Consider the following 22,777-nt stretch of genomic DNA (forward strand, 5'->3'; position numbering starts at 1 on the left):
ACTTTATTTTTTTCATCTGAGCTACGTATTTTTTGAGTAAAGTTCGCAGAAAGCAGTGAGAGTGGGAGCTGCGTCGTAGCGCGGTCTCCAACCAGTCGTTGGCATTTGTCACGTCAATGTGTCATAACTCGTCTACGTAAAAAGTCTCAGTTTGGCCGTAGGCTGTGGCGTGTCGTGAGTCAGGTGCATCCACAGGAAGGGAAGCGCCTACAGTGAAAAAGAGCTGAAGAGATGCTGTTGTGTTGTTAAATAAGTGCAAAAACAGTTTAAGTCATTAAAATAATATAATGCTATAGAGTTGTTCAGTTTTTTATTTTTTTATTATGATTGGCTATGAAATATGTTTGCAGTATGTTTTTTTTTTTTTTTTTTTCTCTTAAATGGCAGGAGAGTCTTCAGTGTCGGAGGTAAACTGAAAACTTGATGTGTTGTGTTACCATGGTGTGTGTGAGAGAGAGAGAGAGAACACAGAGTTCTGGAGCGATCGGATGTTTACAAATTTCAAAGCATCACTGATAACTCTAACTAACTTTGGTTCTTGATTAAAAAGGAAGTGGTGAAGCAGCAAATCAGCGAAGCACAAAGCTGCGTGTGTTTTTCCGCTCCTCTTTCCTTTCTGGTCCGTTTGTCTTTAATAAACTGGAGACGGAGTCAGACGGAGATGTTCGCAACATACGCTCGCACAGATGTTGAGACAGATCGCCGAAATTAATAAGTCGTTTTAATTCACCAAGAGAAAGAAGCGCTCAGAGGACGGCTCATTAAAACCTCATCCAGTCTCGCTGCTCCTAAAGCCCAACTGTCACTCCAGGTCCAGTGTCAACATCTGGCTTGTGTACATTGGGTATCTTTAGACGTTGTGTTTGCTAGTCCACCTGCATGGCTGGCGTTTAGTCCCATATTAGGATCAGATTTGTCACGACTTGTCTCCTCTTTCTCTCTTCAGGTACCTGTTGATAACAGTGGGAGTGGTATATGTGCGCTCCTTCCCTCAGTCGCGCAAGGACATTTTGAAGGATCTGGTCGAGATGTGTCGTGGTGTTCAGCATCCTCTGAGAGGGCTGTTTCTGAGGAACTACCTGCTGCAGTGCACGCGCAACATCCTGCCCGATGACGGAGAGCAGGCTGAGTAAGAGCCAACAGATTTACAGGAGCTTTATCTACACCTGGGTTGACTTTCTCCTTTTTAACACTCACACTCCATCAAAGACCAACAAGTTTCCCACAGTGTCATAAAAATATACAGGGACTGAAAAAAAAAGTTCATACTACTTCCTGGTTATATCTCTGTCAGGTTCACAGGTTTCTAAGTGTATAAGAAAGTCAATAAGTATAACTTTACACCAGCTGAATTCTATATTCTGATTGGTCAGACATTGTTTTCCATAAGATGTTTTTGGAAGGAGTCTCTAGTGTCATTGTAAACAACTCTGTAAGTCTTAAATTATAACTTCAGCGTTGTGCTATTATAGGAAAATAATCAACTTGGCTCTGCTTCATCACACCACTGTTTCACTGATTATTTCCCTATATATTTTCCTATATATCTCTTTTTTTCCCCTGTCTGTAACTAAAGCTAAAAATATGAATACGTACACTAAACGATATTTGTCTCACTGTTTGTTGGCGGCAGAGAGGAAATGACCGGTGACATCAACGACTCGATCGACTTCGTCCTGCTGAACTTCGCTGAGATGAACAAGCTGTGGGTGCGAATGCAGCACCAGGGCCACAGTCGAGACCGTGAGAAGCGGGAGAAGGAGAGACAGGAGCTGCGCATCCTCGTCGGCACCAACCTCGTCCGACTCAGCCAGCTCGAGGGCGTCAACGTCGAGAAATACAAACAGGTAATCGCAGGGAACATCCTGGACCAACTAGTTGCATGTTTTAATTTATGAAATATTTTATTCTAATACAGGTACCCCATGACTTACGAATGAGTTTTGTTTTAGGAGCACGTTCATAAGTAGGATTTGTTCTTAAGTCCGACAAAGTGAGTCTTATGCACCTTTGACACAAATATACAACTAAAGCATACTAATCCGCTTGACTAATTCTTGATCCACTTTACCCACACTGCCATCATGTGGCCAAAAACCGTAACCACCCCTTAAGAAATTAATCTCACGCATAAACTGTATAATAGGTGTCGTTATACAATATACCAGACTTTAGACATTTTATAGTTTCACTTACACACTGAAAATATTGTATATAATTCTAAATACAATGTCTATTTTTGGTACAATACATGCGAGCCACCAAATTTAGAGAGAAATCTTTTGGGAATGCTTTATAATGCTTTCTTTTAAATGACTGAATTGCTGAATCAAATAGGTAATGAATCGATTCAGATCATGATTCCTTGGTCATGTGAACATGATTCTAACTCCTTTTAAATTCTTTTATAAAACCAAACCCAGGCTTTTCAGTGTTGCATAATCATCTCTTATGACATTTCCAGTCAAAAGTTTTGGGCCCCTGGAGTTTTCGAAGGGCTGTAAGTGATATAAAGCGTCTTTGTTTTGCTTTCCAATAAAGTAAAGCTAAACACACATTATTTCAGGATTCTTTTTTATTTTTTATTTTTAAAACTAATGATTTATATTTTTAAACATATTCAACATGCTAAATACTGCAATGTCTTATAATTAGAGATGGAATTGGACAGTTTTTCGCCCATGACCAGCTGATTTCTCTTAGATATAACTGAGTCTGTGCTGATCAAATGAGAGTTCCCGTGTGGTGCGCAGCAGAAAATGCCAGGAGATCATGACTTATCGCGACCAGGTCGGCCGTGCTCTCAGGCGGAGGAACGCATTTTTACTTTAATCAAAACATCACCAGACAATCATCTGTTCTCTTCTTTTCACCCTCTAACGAGGCACATGCAGCAGGTCAGAAGGTTTTATTCCACATTCTGGGTTTTGATATTAAAGTGCCCCGATTATGCTATTTTAAAGGTTGCTAATATTCCTTAATGAGTCTCAGATTTACAGATTTACATATATGCAAGGTCAAAAAACACTTTAGTTTTCTCCAAAAGCAGATTTAATTTTACCCCATTTCTAAATGATTTGTAAACGACTCGTGTGAAGCAGTTTGATGATTCAGTCTGTCTAAACACCGCATTTCCGTGAGCCCTCATTGCTGTGATTGGTCAGATGGCGCAGTGATTTATGACTGGTCTACCGCTACAGTGTTTGTTGGAAAACGAAACGCCCAAGACCATAACTGAACGACAGCTCTGGAGCCCCGTCAATACATAGAAAAGATGGCGTCGGTTTTACCGTGTAACGACCAGCTAATTTTATATTAACTGTGGCTACAAAAATCGAGAGGTCTTTTATCTTTGTGTCGGTGTTGCGTTAAAAGGCTGGTGAGCAAAAAGGACAAACACAAACAATTAGATAAAGCAAATGTGTATTATACAAAACCAAATAAAGTAAACGAAAAAGGTGCACCACAACCAAACAAAGATATAAACAATATTTACAAACTACATATAATAAACTGTATGTGTGCATGAACGCGAGTTAGTGGAAAATGTCCGAAGTCCGTGTTGATTGTATGTGTGTTAGAGGAGTATAGTCTACAGTCTGTATGTGTGTTAGAGGAGTATAGTCTATAGTCTGTATGTGTGTTAGAGGAGTATAGTCTTACCAGGGTTAATGAAGTCCGAAAGGCTGATGACGGGGAATATGTTCAGTCAAAGATTATCCAGTTAAAAAATCTTCGAAAGAAAATGATCCACAACAATCTCTTCTTCTCTCCTCCAAACAAAAAACGACAGCGCTGTTCCACCATTACTACTGGTACCACCAAAACTAGCGAGTTTTAAGTTCAGTTTTGGTGAATGTTGAAGAATGAACAGTTAAAAAGGATTTTGTGTGCACAGAAGTGTGTGCATGTGTGTAATGGAGGATACATTTTTAACAAGAATAAATGATTAGTTTCATAGAGAAAGTGTCTGACATTAAATACAGAGGATGGTTATCGGTGTCAATTCAAATTGTATTACAATTCTATCAAGAGTATCATGATTTTATAAATATTCTGATTCTTTATTTTTTTTTGTTTTGTTACAACTCTAAACTCTTAATTCTATTTTTTTTTTTGTATTGCGCAGGATTCTATGCTGCCTGTCAGTGTGTGAATCAGTTAGACCACACCACCTGTAGGATTATAGAGGAACAGAAATATTTTACCACCTCAAATACAAACATGTATACATTTTTATAGAGTTTTCAAACTCTCTGGATCTGTCGATATGATCGTCTTCAAAGTGATATTTAATTAATTATAAAATGTCCGTTTTTTTTATTATTTATTTTTTTATTAAACCCACAAGCATCATTTCACCCTGAACTTCGTGCTCACATTGAGAGATTTAACAGTAGAATTTACCGTAGTTCCTTTTAAAAAACAAGGAATAACGTAACGACAATCTGCCGATAGCTAGAACAGATAATCTAGGCGGGTTAACGGGTTCTTCAGCTTAAAGACCACCAAAGACTATCTTATTAGACCAGATGGAGCGTTAACGATAAAACATTTTTAATTAGAACGTGTCTAAACAAGTGAGAAAAGCAACATAAATATCTGTAAAATTATGTGCAGTGACAGGTTCATCTGAATATCTATGTCTTTTTGATCAAGATCTGTATGAGCCCTGCTTGTATAACTTTCTTTTTCAATTATTTTTGGAATAAAGTGCTGAGCAGTAACCTAGATAACGTCCTCTAACGTTGTGCAGTTTTGGAGAATATTTACTGGTTATTTAATAATAAGATTCAATAATCTGTGTTTTATTATTATATATATTATATGTGTATGCTGCCAATTATAGTTTTAAGAAAGAACTGTGATATTTATAAATAAGTAGACATTACACTTAACCTGCTTAGGATAAAGTTAAAAGCAGACGCACTAACTAAGCTCATTAAGTCAATTAGATCAGGAAACTTTAATTTATACACGCAGTGAGGCACACTTATTACTTACTTATAACAATTTATTTGTTTGATGATTTTTCTCCTTTATTTGTTTGATTTCCCCTTCAATTTAAAACAATACACGTAGTCCCCGACTTATAAACATTCGAATAAAAAATTACCACAAATACAAATCACAGAAGAAGCTCACCGGTTTCAGTGAATCAGTCCGGGATAGAAAATGTCTTGCCTGAAAATTGTTCTGACGGTGAATAATCTTAATTTCGAAAAGTCTTCAACAAAACTGAGTTTACAGTCCAATACAATAGAAAACAGCTCAGAGACAAGATGGTGTGAGGGTTTCCCCTCGTGATTTAAAGGCGCAGAGACAACATTGTTATATTTGACGTGTGAGATTCATTTCCTTAGGCGCGGTTATGGTTTTTGTTATGGTGGGGAAATGTAACAGAGATTTCGTCAGTTGGATTCGTATGATTTACATTATATATTCCTGTCAAAGGTGTACAAGACTCACTAGAGACTTGAGAACAAATCTGACTTACAAACTCGTTCGTAAATCAGGGACAACCTGTACTGGAGTTTTCAAAACGCTGAAACAACACACATGGCATTAGGTCATTAAGTAACAACTACACTCGGTTGTTATTTTAACACATGAAGGTCAGCTGTTCTGGAACAGTTCTTGTTCTTACCAACAGTAGTGTGTCAAGTCTGTTTGTAAAACCCTGCAAGCTCCATGATGAAACTGCCTCTCATGAAGATCTTCCCTGAAAAGCAAGACCAAAGCTTACCTCTGCTGCAGAGGAGAAGTTCATTTAGAGTCACGAGCCTCAGAAATCACCAATTAACCAATTAACAAACCAGTACCTTAGATTAGAGCCGTAATAAAGGATTCACAGAGCAGGAGTAGCAGATAGATCTCAATATCAACTGTTCAAATGAGATTATTGTGTATTTTGGAAAAACATCTTCAGTATTGTTTTACAGTGTAAAAAGGAATAAAAATCAGGAAAGACCGTAGAGCTAGAAGGGGTGTACAGACTTTTGACTGTTTGTGTCAAAATGTTGCAGTTCAAATTTAAAGAACTTCCCAGAGGACAATTGTTTGATCTTGATAACAGTTGTTTTTTTTTTTTTGTTTTTTTTGTTTGTTTTTTTAAAGAAAGGAAAAGAGTAATAAATTAGACAGGGGGGGAATAAAATCTTAAAAACAGTAAATTCTGCGTTGCACTAAAGGTAATCACAGCACATGAGTCGTAATTAAATTTACAGACCTTGCATTTGAAAGGAAAAAGCATGGCACAAATAGTAGTTTTTAAAAATTACACTTGAAGAGTGAAATGGCCCAAGAGCATTGTTAAATGACTGTGGGAACAAGTATTGTGTTGTTGTAATTTTGTATTATTACTGACAGTAACCACCCACATAGTGTAAACGTTACAGAGAAGAGTTGTATAATTTTATAACCATCAGGAGAAAAGCACTCCTGTGGCGCTTTGTAGGACATTGCTGTTGGACAGATTCGTTCATATTCCTACAGATGGAGCGCTTTGTTTTAGTCATACATCGACATGCAACTAGAAACGTTTAAAATTTAAAATCAGTGAATTAGCGCCGAGGTATTGCGATAATATCGTATTGGATATTCCCTACATGATACGCTTGTTAATGGTGTGTGTGTGTGTGTTCTCAGATTGTTCTGTCTGGAGTCTTGGAGCAAGTGGTAAACTGCAGAGATTCTCTGGCGCAGGAGTACCTCATGGAGTGTATTATACAGGTAGGAAACATTAGCGCACGACGCAACGCACTCAAGCCACCTCATTTCGCAGTGACGCCTCATTTCCCCGTCGCCTCGAGCTCTCTAATTGCTTCAGGCCCTCGGCCGCGCTCGCGTCTCACGCCGAGCTCTTTCCAGTTCTGACATGCCGGCACACAAAGAGCTTTTACGTTTAAAGTGGTTAAAGTGAGAGCTGTGTGTGTGTTGGCGCACTTACACACAAACCAACTACCTATGATTTTCGCCGCAGGTTTTCCCAGACGAGTTCCACCTCCAGACCCTGAACCCGTTCCTCAGAGCGTGTGCCGAACTTCACCAGCACGTCAACGTCAAGAACATCATAATAGCTCTTATTGACAGGTTCCTTTCTCACGCACGCACACATGCACACGCACACACACCCTCCCTCATCCACTTTCATATCAGTGTTTAATATTTACCTACAGGCTGTTATTATTGTATGGTTATTTACCCTCTCTGTGCCTCTATGTAGGTTGGCTCTTTTCGCTCACCGAGAAGACGGACCTGGAATCCCCGCTGAAATCAAACTCTTCGATATTTTCTCCCAGCAAGTGGCCACAGTCATCCAGGTACATCAATGTCTACATCACTCCTGCCAGGAGAGCATCGCAAATGCCAGAATAAAAGCTAAATGGCACGTCTGTGTGATACAGCCAGAGAGCCATTTCTCAATCTGTGTGTTTGTTAACCTTTTTAGAAACTCAGGAACTTTAAAACAAACATTTTTTTTCAAACACAGAAACTGATTATGAACCCCAACAACAACCACCACTAATGAACTTTTTCTTGACGTTGATAATCTTTTAAGGAACCCATTTTTTTTTTTTTTTTTTTAAAGAAATCAAGAACCCTTTAAGGAGCTCCTAAACAGTTAAGATTCAAGATTAAAAGAACTTTATTAATCCTAGAGGGAAAATTGCTTAAAGAACATTCTTTGTGCAAATCAGGAACCTTTTCAGGAACCCAGAATCCTGTGATTTTACTGTGATCTACATACTGACTTCCTGTTATAATAAATGCTACATTACTGTATAACATATAGTCATGTGTTGATTTTCTGTTGCAGTCTCGTCAGGACATGCCATCGGAGGACGTCGTGTCGCTGCAGGTGTCCCTCATTAACCTGGCTATGAAGTGCTACCCTGAGCGCGTGGACTACGTCGATAAGGTTCTGGAGAGCACCGTGGAGATCTTCAACAAACTCAACCTGGAACAGTGAGTAGAACCGAGGACTCGCCATGTTAAATAAGCACCAGAATCTGAGGAGATGAAAAGATGATCTGCTTTGTTAAACATGTTATTTATTTATTTATTTATTTATTTATTTATTTATTTTTAAATGAATTAATTTATTTTTTATCACACTTAGCTTGCAGGACTGGAGCACAGTCAATTTTAAACAATTATTTTAAACAAGGTTGTAATTTCTCACAATTTGAAAGTGCAATATTTCTAATTAACTTTTAAGGAGTTGTTCAGGCCAGCAGTTTGAACTCTAAGGGTGTTGGAGCTCAGTGTTTACATGGTATAATAACCTTGTCTAAAAATATAATGATATACATATGGCATTTATAAACATGTCATAAAACATATGGCATTTATAAACATGGCATTTATAAACATGTCATAAAAGTAAACAGACTAAATACCAATATCGGTCACTTCCATGTTGCATAAACTTCAGAAGTAGCTTCTTTGGCACACACACTTTCTGTATTATATACAGTATAGCATTAAAAAAATTAAATCAGCTCCAATACTGTGTTTTAACTGACTATTCTATATTGAATCTATATATATATATATATATATATATATATATATATATATATATATATATATATATATATATATATAATTTAAAAAACAAAATAGTTAATCTATGTTAATTTTATCAATGTGTTTAATTTTAGCTGTTTTTTCCCCACTATATTGAACAATTCTATATTTCCATTAGATATCATGTAGTAGAGATGGGAGGGGCGGCGATCTATTCAGTTATGAGTTGTAATTCTTTTTTGTGGTTATCGCCACACTGACTACAAAATAATTATTTTATTTTTTTTAACTATTTTGACATTTACAATAGAGATGAAGCAGTCGATCAGACGGTGACCTGAACCGGCTAGTTTTCAGTGTTATTGGTCGTGACCGGTGATCGGCTTCCGATATAAACCATTCTGTACCGAGCACAGAAGCTTCTGAGTGTCGCAACAAAAACTCATTTTTTTATGGCATTACATTATCAAAAATTATCATGTTAAGAGCCCCTGATCTGCCTTTTTTTCTCCAAACCCTGTGAGCGAATTGTTCTCAAACCCACTTATTACACACAGTCTCAAAATACTGCGAGTGCTAATTAGTCAAAAATCACATGCATTAAAGGCCTCCGGTCCACGTCCTCGCAGCCTCTCGACACGCACAGTCTCTGTCAAGTTGAGTTTTGAGGCTTTGTTGAGGCGGTAAAACATGAGCGCTTCTTGATAATCCTACAGGTGGCGCAGTCTGAACCGTTTACACATTTTCATCCCGTGTGGTAGGAGTGTATTATTTGCTGTAAGTTTGTTTAAAATGGATAATGATGGTGGATAATGTAACAGAGATGCACGCTGCTCAGTAACAATGTAGCTTTGTGTTTTAAAAGATTTAAATGTTAAACTCTTTTATTTAAAGTTAGTTTGTAGTGTTTAAATCCAGAGACCTTATCAGAAACCCTAAGACCTTGGTTTTTCTGCTTGGTCTTTAAGTAAGAAAACTAATGCTATAAAGAACGGGCAAGAATTAATTAAAATTTTAACAAAATTGGGGGTGAAATGTAATATTGAATTGGGATATATTTTTCGGCACCGAGGTATCGTGATATCGTATTGGTTTAAGACTGGAGACTCTCATCCCTAATGAGTGATTAACTCATTATATCCTGTAAGCCAAGTGCCAAGCTCTACCACAATACCAATAATTAGTGATTACACCTACTGTAAATATACTAATGAATATATAATTCACAAATATATAATTTGCTGGAAAAAAAAAATAATATAAATATATATATAATAAAAATATATAATATAATAAAAATTTATTTATAGTTGGTTATTGACCCTTGATGTTTATTCTGTCAGATGTTTGTTTGTTTTTTTCTTTTTTCCCCATTCATGTCAACATGCTATTTAAAACAAAACAAACAAAAGAAACTCACCAGACTTCATTGTAATTGTAGAGGCCGAGTGCTTTTGTGGCTCCCAGCCGACAGGGTTTTAAAGAAAAGCCTCTCTCTCCATCCTGTTCGGTCTTAATTACAGCCAGGTTTACTCTCCACGCTTTCGCCGCTGGGTTTAAGGTCGCCTCTGATTTGTAAAAGCCTTTTTTTTTTCCTTTAGATGCAGCTTCTAAAATGCCAGACACTGTTAAGAAAAAAAAATTACAGCAGCATGTTCGCTTTGCAAGCGGTTATTGTTAGCGCTTTGCTTTTTCTACTTTAAAAAAAGGCAGGTAAGAGTCGTGCAGAGACGCGGTGCTCCATGACCGCTGCTGTGACACGTTCTTATTTTTGGTCTTGAAATTTCAGACAGAAATTAAATTTAGAAATAAGTCTCAGTGAAGTTTTCACAAAAGGGTACGAGGCGAGTCCAGCCGACAAGAAGGAAATGTGCTCGGCTCTGGAAAATGGTTCAAACAGCACGCTGATAGTAGAATAATTACATAAAAAAGTCATATGCTGCTTTGTGATGATGTAAATCGTTAAAAGCGCTATACAAATAAAATTGAATTGAAATTGAAAATTTAAATATAAAAATGCATGATTATGTATCATTTGATTTTGGGGGCGTGGCCTAAAGCTCAATTCCGAAATATATAGCACCTTCTGAAAAATGTTTAGTTATAGGAACTTGGGTGTGAATTTGAGAACTAAAATTGTTGTTCGTCCTTTAGCCATAACATCATACATGGAATTCTTATATATTTTTTTACATTGCCTTCTGTGTTGTGGTGCAGCATCGCGACCAGCAGCGCCGTCTCAAAGGAGCTCACCAGGCTGCTGAAGATCCCCGTGGACACCTACAACAACATCCTGACGGTCCTGCAGCTCAAGCACTTCCCGCCGCTCTTCGAGTACTTCGACTATGAGTCGCGCAAGAGCATGAGCTGCTACGTGCTGAGCAACACGCTGGACTACAACACCACCATCGTGGCCCAGGAGCAGGTACAGAGACGCACATGCGCCACTTCACCCCCTTAACACGTACGTGCACAAATATAGAGTCTGGTTATACAGGAAATATTGGCACCCCTTTGTTCTAGTTCCAATTAGGTGAAGGTTTGTTCTCAGACTGAATAAAAACGCTAATGAAGTCTAGATGAGAAACACACAAATAACGAGCTTGCACACATTTTTCGGGTGTGTGTGTGTGTGTATTGCGGATTCCTCCAGAGCTGGATTGTGGTCAGGTGGAGAGCAATGTCAATAAGACATTAAGTCATGCGTCAATAAAATAATGAGGTGCTAAGGCTTTACACACACACACAATCTCTCTCTTTCTCCCCTGAGCCGCCATTACCAGCGAGGACGTATCGATCCCGCCCGGTCTGTAGATGAGGGCCCCGCTGTGGCTCTTTTATAAATGTATTTATTTATTTATTTTCTGTTTCCAAACACACACCGCGGCCGGGCCGGCTGTTGGAGTGGCAGCAGGAGGAGAAGTTGTTTGTTCGAGATGAAGTGACTCAATTGAAAATCCTCTGAGGTTCTGAGGCACGATTGCAAGCAGGCGGGAAAAGAGAGCGTTTTTCGCGTTGTTGGTTCGGTTTAATTTGCTCTTCGAGTAGTGTTCAGGTGAGCGTGTGATGATGTCTCGGCGTCACGCCGGCGAGATTACAGCACCTGACCGCGTGATGGAGTTTATTGGGATGTGACTGCAACTTTACTTTCTGTCTCTCTGGGTCTCTATTTGCCTCTTCAGGTTGTCTGTATATTATTCTCCTTTTATGCCTTTTCTCACTCCATCTGTCTGACTTTCTGTGTCTGACTATTGGTTCATCGATCTGTATACCTGTCTCTTTCTCTCTTTCTCTCTCACATCTGTACACCTCTGTACTGTATCTCGCTCTCTCCGTATATGTCTCTTAATCTGTCTGTATGCCAGGCTGTCTGTTTATCTGTCTCAGACCCTCCTTATGTCTCAGCTTGTCCATTTACTACAGAGTCTCAGCCTTTCTGTTTAGTTCTGTCTGTCTTTTAATCTGTCTGTGTCTGTATTCGTCTAGTATTCTGTCTGTCTATTTCTTTATTTGTTTGTGCATCTTTAATCGTCTGTCTCCCCGTGACTCACAAGGCTGTCTTTCTGTCTTTCAGTTTGGCTGTCTCTCTCTGCTCTGCCCTGACTGCTAAGTGTGTGTGTGTGTGTTTCTGTGCAGGTGGATGCCATCCTGAACCTGGTGTCCACACTGATCCAGGATCAGCCAGATCAGCCTGCGGAGGACCCCGACCCCGAGGACTTTGCAGAGGAGCAGAGTTTAGTGGGTCGCTTCATCCACCTGCTGCATTCTGACGATCCGGACCAGCAGTACCTGGTGTGTGTTTTTTTTTTTTTTTTTTTTTTTTAACAACCCCCCCCCCCCCCCCCCCCTTCTCTCGTCTCTCATTTTATTAAAACACATCAGAACACATTGTGTATGCGGTTTTAACACAGCGCTCCAAATTGTCCTAATGAGTCTCTAATGAATATGGAATCTGTTGAACCCGCAGCAGACGTCTCGCTGTTACGGAGCGATGAATTATTCACACACGCCCCACAGTTTCTCATCCTAATTTGTGCCTCCTACAGATATTAAACACAGCCAGGAAGCACTTCGGAGCCGGGGGTAATCAGAGGATTCGCTACACGCTGCCCCCGCTGGTGTTCGCCGCCTATCAGCTGGCCTTCCGCTACAAAGACAACGCCTCCTCGGTACACCTCCACCTCACCATTCTCTCTCCACACACACACACACACACACACACACACACACACTCAGATGCACGCGCACGCTATTAAGATCAGTGTAAGGTGTGTGTGTTAGTTACTTTGTCCTCACAAAATTCCAGCCTGAATCACCTTCATTACACATTCGGGTGTGTGATGACTTTACAAAAAAAATATTTGTAATAATTGAATTTAATTATTGAAGCAAGGTATTCTTAACTGTGTTTTAAAGTGATTTTGCACTGAGAGAAATTATAAATTAGTGGATGTTTACTTTGGGAATTATTTTTTTTTTTGGCGCTAATATTTTTTCATTTCTCACATTTTTTTCTTTTTTAATGGATGAATGAAATGAATTGCTCTTTCCATTTTTCTTTCATTTACTATTTGTCTATCTATTTATCCACCCATCTTTCCTTATTTGGTTATCTTTTGGTGGATGGATGACTTGGATGCTGTTTCTAATTTATTTCCACCCTACACTTTCTTTCTTTCTTCATTCTTTTGTATCTTTTTTTTGTCTGTTTTTTTAATGCATATCTAATAATCTATTTATGTATATTTTGTTTGTTTTTATTTTTAAGGGATGGATGAATTGGAGGCTCTTGCCTTCTTTTGTTTCTCTTTTGTTTTTGTTTTTTTCACTTTTCTTTGTACCATCTTTCCACATGTTCATCTTTTCATCTCAAAGATTTTCATCTTCATTCTGTTTTTCTTGCCTTTTTTTTTGTTGAATGGATGGATAGAATGGATGCTGTTTTTTTGTGCAGTTTTTCTTACTGCTCCTTCCTTGTTTAATGGTTGTGTTTCTCCTGAGGAGAGTCGGATTCAGAATTGAAACATTAATAAATCCCTTTGTTTAGGGGATAGTCATGTGACTTGTGATGTCAGGATGATTGACGGACAGATCTTAAACGGTGTACAGTGAAAGGCAAATAGACAGTAACCCAAAGGTTACGGTGGGTGTAAAAAAAAATAAATGCAGGATTTAATTCAAATTTAGCATTTGAAGGAAAGTTTCAGTAAAAAAAAATAAAAAATGCAAGTTTATGTGTGAAGTGAAAAACTTTTTTTTTTTAGTCATGTGTGTATGTTTATTTTGGATTGACGTCACAAGCAGTAAGTCTGACGTGTAACTAAAGTTGAATTGTAAAACTCTCCGTGTTGTTGCTCCATGTGAAGATGAAACGACAGAGGGGGCAAATAACAGGGCTGCGAGCGTGCGCGCGCGCGTGTGTGTGTTCAGAGGTTTGTGATGGTCTTGCTTTAGGGCTTCTCAGGAGACAGCAGGCTTAGTCGCAGACTGACTGGCAATGAGCGATAAGGTTTTGGAAACGTCATCACCTAATCCTAAGGTATTTTATAAAAACCCGACACAAACGAGACAAGATTATCCTTTTCGTCTTGTCCCGTCTTTTGATTTGTCCTCATCAAAAAACCATCCTGAATAGATTTTTTTTTTCTTTATTTTTAACTCTGTTCGCATCACTGCGTGTCGCTTCTCTCTCCAAGCTCGAACACACCCACTCAAGTGACTCATCACTACACTGAATCAGTCTTCTTGTTTTTGTTTTTTTTTCCTTTTCTTCTCCAACCTGCAGGACGATAAGTGGGAGAAAAAGTGCCAGAAGATCTTCTCGTTTGCCCATCAGACCATCAGCGCCCTGATCAAGGCCGAGCTCGCCGAGCTGCCGCTGCGTCTCTTCCTGCAGGGGGCGCTCGCCGCCGGAGAGATCGGCTTCGAGAACCACGAGACGGTCGCCTACGAGTTCATGTCCCAGGTACTAGAGCGGCGTCTGTAGCATTTGTGACTTCTGGCTGAGAGACGACGGGACGGGGGCGGGAGGGTGTGGTGTAGATGTAGAAATGATGTGACGTTGGCTCACAGTGAGACACTCAAGGACAGGAGGAGGTGAAAAGTGGACACGTGTGGGCTGTCCTCGCTTAACAGCAGGGAAGGATCATCAGAAAAGAAAAGAGGAAAAAAAAAACTTTTTAAAGAACTTTTTCAGCCTGAAGCCAAATGCTGCAACTGAATGATTTTATCAGTCACACTGAACATCTGTCTGTCTCTGTCTGTCTGTCTCTCGGGGACTGTCTGCTTCTATCACTTGCTGATTTTTTTTTTCCTCTATCTGTCTGTTTTTTTTATTTGCTTGCTTGTTTGTGTTTGTCTACTTCTGTGAATGTGTCTGTCTTTTTTTTTGTTTTGTTTTTTGCCTGTCTCTATCTATCTGTTTCTCTGTCTTGCACTGTCTCTGTCCTACTCTTGGTATTTTGCCCTCTGTTGTATTATTTATCTGTATATCACAGTTTGTTTTTTCTGCCTCACTTTCTCTACTTCTCTCCTTTTTTTCATCTCCCTTTCTGTTTCACTTTGTTGTTGGTGTGCTGCTGTTCTCTTTCTCATGTTCTCCCTCTCTCTCTCTTCCTGTCTCAGGCGTTCTCTCTGTATGAGGATGAGATCAGCGACTCTAAGGCCCAGCTTGCAGCCATCACGCTGATCATCGGCACGTTCGAGCGCATGCGCTGTTTTAGCGAGGAGAACCACGAGCCTCTGAGAACCCAGTGTGCTCTCGCTGCCTCCAAACTGCTGAAGAAACCCGACCAGTGCCGCGCTGTCAGCATCTGCGCTCACCTCTTCTGGTCCGGACGCAACACCGACAAGAACGGAGATGAGGTGGGCTCTGTGGGGGGCGGGAGCTCTGTGGGGGGCGGGAGCTCTGTGGGGGGCGGGGGCTCTGTGGGTTTTTGTAGGGCAGAGTAACCTTGCCATCTATATTATAGTGCCATCCAAACCACAGGAACTGGAATAGAAATATAAAACACAAGAGATGATCAGCACTGAGATGTTTTACAGGTGAAGAAACACAACTCTAATGAGAGAGACAGAGAGAGACCTTGCTGTGTGTTTCTCATCTTTTTTTTTTTAATCTACATTAATGAAGTTCTCAGGTCGTACAGTGTTTAAGTCTGAAGTTAGAAACACTGCAGTGTGTTACAGGAGCGGAGCCTTGAACCAGAAACATCCAATCTGATTTGTTTTTACTGCAGCGTCATAAGTCACAGAAACCTGTATGTACCTTATCTATTCAATTTAATTTTTTTTGTATAGCGCCTTTAACAATTGACATTGTCGCAAAGCAGCTTTACACAATCAAAGGAATTATTAAAGTTTGCATGAAATGTGAATGTGTATAAATCAAAATGATAAGATTGTTCCTGATGAGCAAGCCGAGGCTGACGGCGTCAGTGGCAAGGAAAAACTCCCTGAGATGGTAATAGGAAGAAACCTTGAGAGGAACCAGACTCAACAGGGAACCCATCCTCATCTGGGTGATTATGACTGCAGATCAATCCCTGCTATCCGTTCTGTGTGAGACTGGAGGTTCAGTATGACAGTAGATATATTTAAGTTTGTTCTAAGTCCAGTTTGTTATTGGATGCTTAGGTAGACTGTAGGAAACTCCAGTCCTGAACTAACAAGTCCTCAGAGAACAGCTGTCTGCATTAGCTGAGGACAGGACCGTCTTCGTGGAGAAGTGGAACCATCCCCAGTCACCACACTTATCCATGCGATGGGATCTCCGACCAGAAGCGGGACACCAGGGCGAGTCAGACAGATCCAGAGGGCAGAGGGGGTCTGCATCACTGGCAGCTCAGGAGAGACATGTATAGTGAGACGGAGAGAGAGGCAGAGGGAAAGAGAGAGAGGAGAATAGAGAGTAGAAGAGAAGGAGAGATGGCAGGTATTTATGGTCATAGTCACACAATATATAAGATGAATGTATATTTAGTGTGAAGCGACCAATCACTTTACAGTCAACAAACTTGAGTGATCAATGAAAGTGGGGAAGACGGCATCTAAAGATACCAGTTCACCGTAATATTCTACATCCACGAGTCCCTCAGATCTGCTTTTTTACCTAAGGCAAATCTATTTACAAAAATGCTTGGCCAAATAAATAGATTTTTAGCCTAGACTTAAACACTGAGACGGTGTCTGAGTCCCGAACATTAATTGGAAAACTATTCCATAACTTTGGGGCTTTGTAGGAAAAAGCTCCGCCACCTGCTGTAGTTTTCATAATACGTGGTACTGACAAGCAGCCTGCATCCTTTGATCGAAGTAGGAGTGGCGGATCCTAAGACAATAGCAGCTCACTCAGATACTGTGGCGCGAGACAATTTAATGCATTATACGTCAAGAGTAGTATTTTAAAATCGATGCGAAATTTCACAGGGAGCCAATGCAGTGTGAATGAGAGGTGTGATGTGCTCGTATCTTCTGGTTCTAGTGAGGACTCTCAATGCTGCAATCTGGACTAGCTGAAGCTTGTTTATGCATCTAGTTGAAAAACCAGACAGTAAGGTGTTACAATAGTCCAACCTAGAGGTGATAAAAGCATGAACTAGTTTTTCTGCATCATTTATTGACACAATATTTCAACAGAACAGAAAGGCCATTTAAAGTAACTGTTATCAGAAAGTTTGCCGCTAGCTGCTTGTGGTCCTATGACTAGAACATCTGTCTTATCAGATTAAGCAGAAGGAAGTTTAACATCCAGTCTTTAATGTCCTGCACACATTGCTTAACTTTAGTAAGCTGTTTTTTCTCATCTGGTTTTGCTGAGACGTATAACTGTGTGTCATCAGCGTAACAAGGAAAACTAATAACATGCTTACGAATTGTGTTGCCCAGGGGAAGCATGTAAAGCGAAAAAAGCAGTGGCCCTAAAACCGAACCCTGTGGAACACCAAACTCCACTTTAGAACATGCAGAATGGTCACCATTTAAATCTATAAACTGATAGCAATCATTTGATCAGTCGAATAGGATCTGACCCACAAGAGGGCCGTTCCCTTAATTCCTACTACATTTTTCTAATCTGTGAAGAATACTATAATCACTATACTTGTGCTACTTGACCTCAGTGCAGCTTTCGACACTAAAATCAATAGTGTCAAAAGCTGCACTGAGGTCAAGTAACACAAGTATAGTGATGCAACCCTCATCAGAGGAAAATAGGTCATTTACTACTTTAACAAGTGCTGTCTCTGTGCTGTGATGAGGCTTCAATCCTGACTGATACAGTTTGTTTATGCCATTCCTATGTAGAATCTCCAGAATTTTAGAGTTAAAGGGGAGGTTTGATATCAGCCTGTTATTAGGAAGCTGACGGAGGTTAAGGTCAGGTTTCTTAATTAGCGGTTTAATAACTACTAATTCAAATGGGTTTGGGAACATACCCACTGTTAAGTGAACATTTTAATAATTTTCAACAGGGGTTCTTTTATTGCTGGTACTATCTGCTTGAGAAAATGTGATTTTGTAGAAATCGATTTTTGAAGAAGAGATGAGTGAAATTAGTTCACTCTTTTCAAGGGGAGTAAAGTATTCTAGGTTCTGATGTGGTTAGTTTATTATCTGTATAATTTAAATTGTCTGGTTTCAAAGCCTGATTTTTTTTGCCTGATATTTATGATTTTGTTATTGAAAAAGTTCATGAAATCCTTACTACTGTATCATGTTGTTGTGGAGATTTCAGCAGTGGTCTAGTTAATTTCGTTACGGTATTAAATACAAATCTAGGATTATTTTTGTTATTTTCAACAAGAGTGGAGAGATACAATGATCTAGCGTCACAGAGCTTTTTTTTTTATAGTTTAGAATGCTCCCCCTCCATGCTATTTGGAATACTAGCAATTTAGTTTGACGCCATTAGCGTTCTAATTTCCGAGCGGTCTGTTTTAAAGTGTGTGTGTGGTCATAATTTTCCTTTTAACTGAAACTACATTATCTAAGGTATAACGAAATGTTGCCCCAAAATATTTAGTGGCGTAATCGAGTTCTGTGAAGTCAGATGGCGATACAATCAAAGTTGATAACTCTGGGAGATTATTGATAAAGCTCTGTGTGGTAGTTGATATGAATGTTCGTTTAATTTGGTAGCGCAGTGTTGTGCGTATATTATTACTATAACACACTTTATTACAAACAAATGAGGATCCTTTGCGGTAACATTACGAAAACAATATCTGTCTGTCTAAGTAGTACAGGTTTCTGTGTGCCTGTCTATTTGTCTTTATGTATGTGTATATTTAGATGGATGTCTCTTCTGTCTGTCTGTCTGTCTGTCTGTCAGATGCTATTTGTCAAGCTGCCTATTTGTCTGTCTCTTGTCAGTTTGTCTGTCTGTCGCTGACTGTCTGTTCGTCTAATTATCTATCTCTATCAATCTATCTTTCTAGCTATCTGATTGTCAGGTTTTGCATCTGATTCTGTCTTTATATTCGTCCATTTTTATATCTAGGTCTCTGTTTATATTTCTATTTTTCTTTTTATTTAACAATCTGAAAAATTGGGATGAAGTTATTATTTTTTTCCATTCTGTTTTAAACTTTAAAATCAGCTTCCGGAGTGTTACAGTGAGAATCTGGTGAGCAGGCCGGGGCAAAGCGAGGGCATGAGGTTGGATATTGGGATAAACAGTCTCCGGATGTGCTTTTGCGGAGAATATCCTGGGTGTTATTAGTAGGCGTTTCTGTTGGCAGACTCCATCTGTGTTTGTACCGTTCGCTTCGCATCACTCACTCAGCATTCTGGACACGGGTAAAAATGATTCGTGATTCGAGTTTCTCTTTTATAAATAAATAACTGAAGTGAGGCAGGAGCGCGCAGTAAAGCAGCTAACAGAAATTTAAATACATAATCCATTGAATTAATTCCAGAGTGTTGTAGTGTATGAGATGGTAAATCGCAGCAGCAGCACTACTTCCTGTTCTGTCTGACAGAAGGAGTGGCATGAGCTCTGCCCCCAGGACAGATCTGAAGAGGGAAACATCCCGCAAGCTCAAATTAGGCTCTAAAAATACTACACACAGCAGAGCGACTGCAGCCGTGTCTCTAACCTGGTACTTAGCATCCGATTAATGCTTGTAGCGCAGACGCGCTCGGTGGTGTGCTGTAAAAATATTATTTGCATATTCACAATAGAAATTATTGAATTTGCCGCAGAGTGCGATATGTTTGGGTTATAGGTGACACAAAAAGACAGATTAATTCAAGTAATTCCCTTTTAAATAAATGAAAAATAGCCTGTAGTCAATTTGAGACATGGGTTACCATGGTGACAACACATCCCAAACCTGATCTACTGTTTTAAATACATTATGTTTCAAAATGCTTGTTATCATCGCAGGGACCTAATAATGACGTGAGCATTATTCGTGTGAAAAGAACACAGGAAACTTAGATGGGTCATAATGGACGACTAATAGAAGTCCCACATGGACAAATTAAACGGATTTATTTCAAACATATTTACATTTCTAATTACTTATTAATAGGCGTGCAGCAAATAATTGATGTTGTCAACTAAAACCGATAATCAGATTAGAAGGCAGCAGATTTAATGGATGCGTTGATGACATCATTGCGCTTGATTCGTGCGCAAAGTATGAACACTTTGACGTGTAGGTGTTACTTACTGCAGTGAAGTGAGTAATGGTGTGATATACAAAACACCTTCATAAGCAAAATCTCCTCAATGAGGAACATTTCTTTCTTAACTTAAGCCAAAATCTGAGAGGAAGACGTTGTGCTGACAGGGGGCGTGGCCAAGCACCGCTGTGAGAAGGACGCAAGAGTCGAAGTAAGTGGAAGAGGATTCACCCCTCAAGAGAATGTGGATAAATACAGACTGTGTTGCTGTCAGGTTTTTTTATTTACAGTTCTTCAGTGACGTTCGCTTTCTTTCCCTCCCTCTCTCTCTCACACACACACACACACACACACACACACACACAATCGCACACTGTTGCACTCTGTTCTGCTTTGTTCAGCAACACTGTTTAGCCATATTCTCCTTAGGTGTTTGTTTGTGTGTGTGTGCGCGCGTCCCACTTACCTCACTCTCGGGCCCTTCACACTTCACTTTGCTTGATCCCGCCCCTGCCAGTTGACCACGCCCCTTCACCACTATTGTACTTGGTTATATTTTGTTGCTTCTACTTTCATCAGGAAAGTTTTTATTAAAAGACACGTTTTTAAAGCTGTAATCGTTTCTATCACCTTGACTGTTAGGTACCACTATGCTGATCGCTAAATAAGTTCTATTGTGCAGTTGCGCTTATTGTAATCTGATTCATCAGTTCAATAATCAAAAGGTTATTTGATTATCAAAATAGTACTTAGTTGCAGCATTACTTATTAATAAGTTAGCATTTTTTAAGGTGACATTGATATTCTTTGAACGTGTAAGCCTGTGTATTTCGCTTGAGAATGCCAGTGTTTCCCTCTAAAGGATCCTCTGCAGATTCTCAGTCGGATCAAGGTGAGGGAATGAAGGCTTTTTTTACACCGTGATAGCACCCAAGAAGTCAACCATGCGTTTTGCACTATGGGCAGGTGCATGAGAATGGTCCTGAATGAAAATGATTTCATTTCATCAGGCATGGCTCTTTTTCATATTCTCATCCCAGAAATCGCTCATTTAAGAACTCCAGGTCATTTTCAGGCACTTTAAAGGGACCATTATACCAGTCCAGATCATCATCACTCTGCCCCAGTGTGAATATATCTCAATTTCTGAGCCCCAGGCACACGTTTCTCTTTGTGAGATCCTGCTTTGAAAGCTTCCTAGAACTCCAAGAACACCAGCAGGAAAATCTTTTATTATTATTATTATTATTATTATTAATAAGCCTAATCTGACTGAATTCGTCCCTGCTCTGAATCTCACCCTCTAATCTTTTCACAGATGGATATCTATTCTTCTTATGATATCTAATCTTCAGAAAGATCATTCTTTCTCTTCATACTGCATGAGCGCAGTGACGAACAACCTTTTTTAAGTTGGTTTCCCTTTAATTATGATCAGACACGACAGAGTACATTGGCCTTAACCGATTCTGTGCCGAACGCGCGAGCGTCTGATAGCTGTAACAGAAACGCATTTTTATAACCTTACATTTACAAAAATTCCAATCTGCCAGCTTTTGCACCAGACTTGGTGCATGTGTTACTCTCAAACTCTCTCATTACACTAGTCTCGAAACTCTGCGAGTGCTAATTAGTCTCAAAAAAGGTTTCACATTGACTGCCTAATGTTTAGAGCCATTTGAAGCAGTAAAAACACATTTTTTATTTATAATCATACAGGTGGTGCACTTTGAACTATTCCTTAAAGTGAAAAAGTGAAGTATATATTTTTTTAAATGCTGTAACTGTTAACCGCATAATTTTTTAATTAAAGTTTAAAGTATTTATAGGAAGTAAATTTAAAGTATTCAATTATCTCAGAGAAAAATCAGCGTTAGGCGGTTAGTCAGACATGTTCCAGTGACATTTCAAAAGGAGATACTGTACTATGAGCAAGATTTTTCTTTTGCTTTTACATTAAAATTTCATTAACTTTATGGCAAAAAGGTTTGTGATGGGTTATATAAGTGCTGAATTTTTCCTATTGAGTAGGTAGCTGTATGGGAGTCCAAAAAGGCTTTTGAAGCAGTATTTTTTTTTTTAACTATCTGTCAAGTGAAAAGGATGCATTAAGGACCATTTCATAAAGTGTACAAATGAACTTGTGTCCGTTCGAAGATAGTGTAGGCTTTATTATACGCTTTATTATAGTGAAAATGTATTTTCTTTTTGGAGTCACAAGGAATAAATAACCGAAAACCCGTCAGCTCTCGGCCAAAATATTATTGTTGTTATTATTATTATTATAATAAGTATTGGGCCAAAATATCATACTTGGTGCATGCTTATTTTCTAATAATTATTTTTTTTTTTGAGCGGGGAGGCTGCCTTACCGTGTCCTTGTAAACGAGCCGTTACTATAGAAACGATTATGTATGAGAAAGCGTGCATTAATATAAAATTGCGCTGAGGTCAGAGCTGCAGAGTTAATAAAAATTAATCCACACTACTGTATATAGTACGTAATACAATAAAAAAATAAAATATTTGCACTTGGATGTAGAAGAGGGCGAAGCTATCAGAGGATGAATGGATTGATTGGTTGATTGAAAGCATGGAAAGAAGTTACACCAGACAT

The 22,777-nt window shown here is 39.2% G+C and overlaps 1 protein-coding gene across 1 annotated transcript in view; it reads left to right on the forward strand.

Annotated features, from left to right (window-relative positions):
- The window catches only part of vps35 (VPS35 retromer complex component), a 41,706-nt gene that overhangs the window by 9,020 nt on the left and 9,909 nt on the right, over positions 1-22,777 (forward strand). Inside the window, exons 5-15 of the mRNA XM_053492924.1 lie at positions 947-1,129; positions 1,634-1,847; positions 6,649-6,732; positions 6,983-7,092; positions 7,226-7,322; positions 7,820-7,968; positions 10,750-10,957; positions 12,169-12,324; positions 12,579-12,701; positions 14,318-14,497; positions 15,157-15,396. Coding sequence (XP_053348899.1) covers positions 947-1,129; positions 1,634-1,847; positions 6,649-6,732; positions 6,983-7,092; positions 7,226-7,322; positions 7,820-7,968; positions 10,750-10,957; positions 12,169-12,324; positions 12,579-12,701; positions 14,318-14,497; positions 15,157-15,396 — 1,744 coding nt within the window. The remainder of the gene's footprint in view (positions 1-946; positions 1,130-1,633; positions 1,848-6,648; positions 6,733-6,982; positions 7,093-7,225; positions 7,323-7,819; positions 7,969-10,749; positions 10,958-12,168; positions 12,325-12,578; positions 12,702-14,317; positions 14,498-15,156; positions 15,397-22,777) is intronic.

Source organism: Clarias gariepinus, chromosome 3, assembly GCF_024256425.1.
Source record: "Clarias gariepinus isolate MV-2021 ecotype Netherlands chromosome 3, CGAR_prim_01v2, whole genome shotgun sequence".
NCBI lineage: Eukaryota > Metazoa > Chordata > Actinopteri > Siluriformes > Clariidae > Clarias > Clarias gariepinus.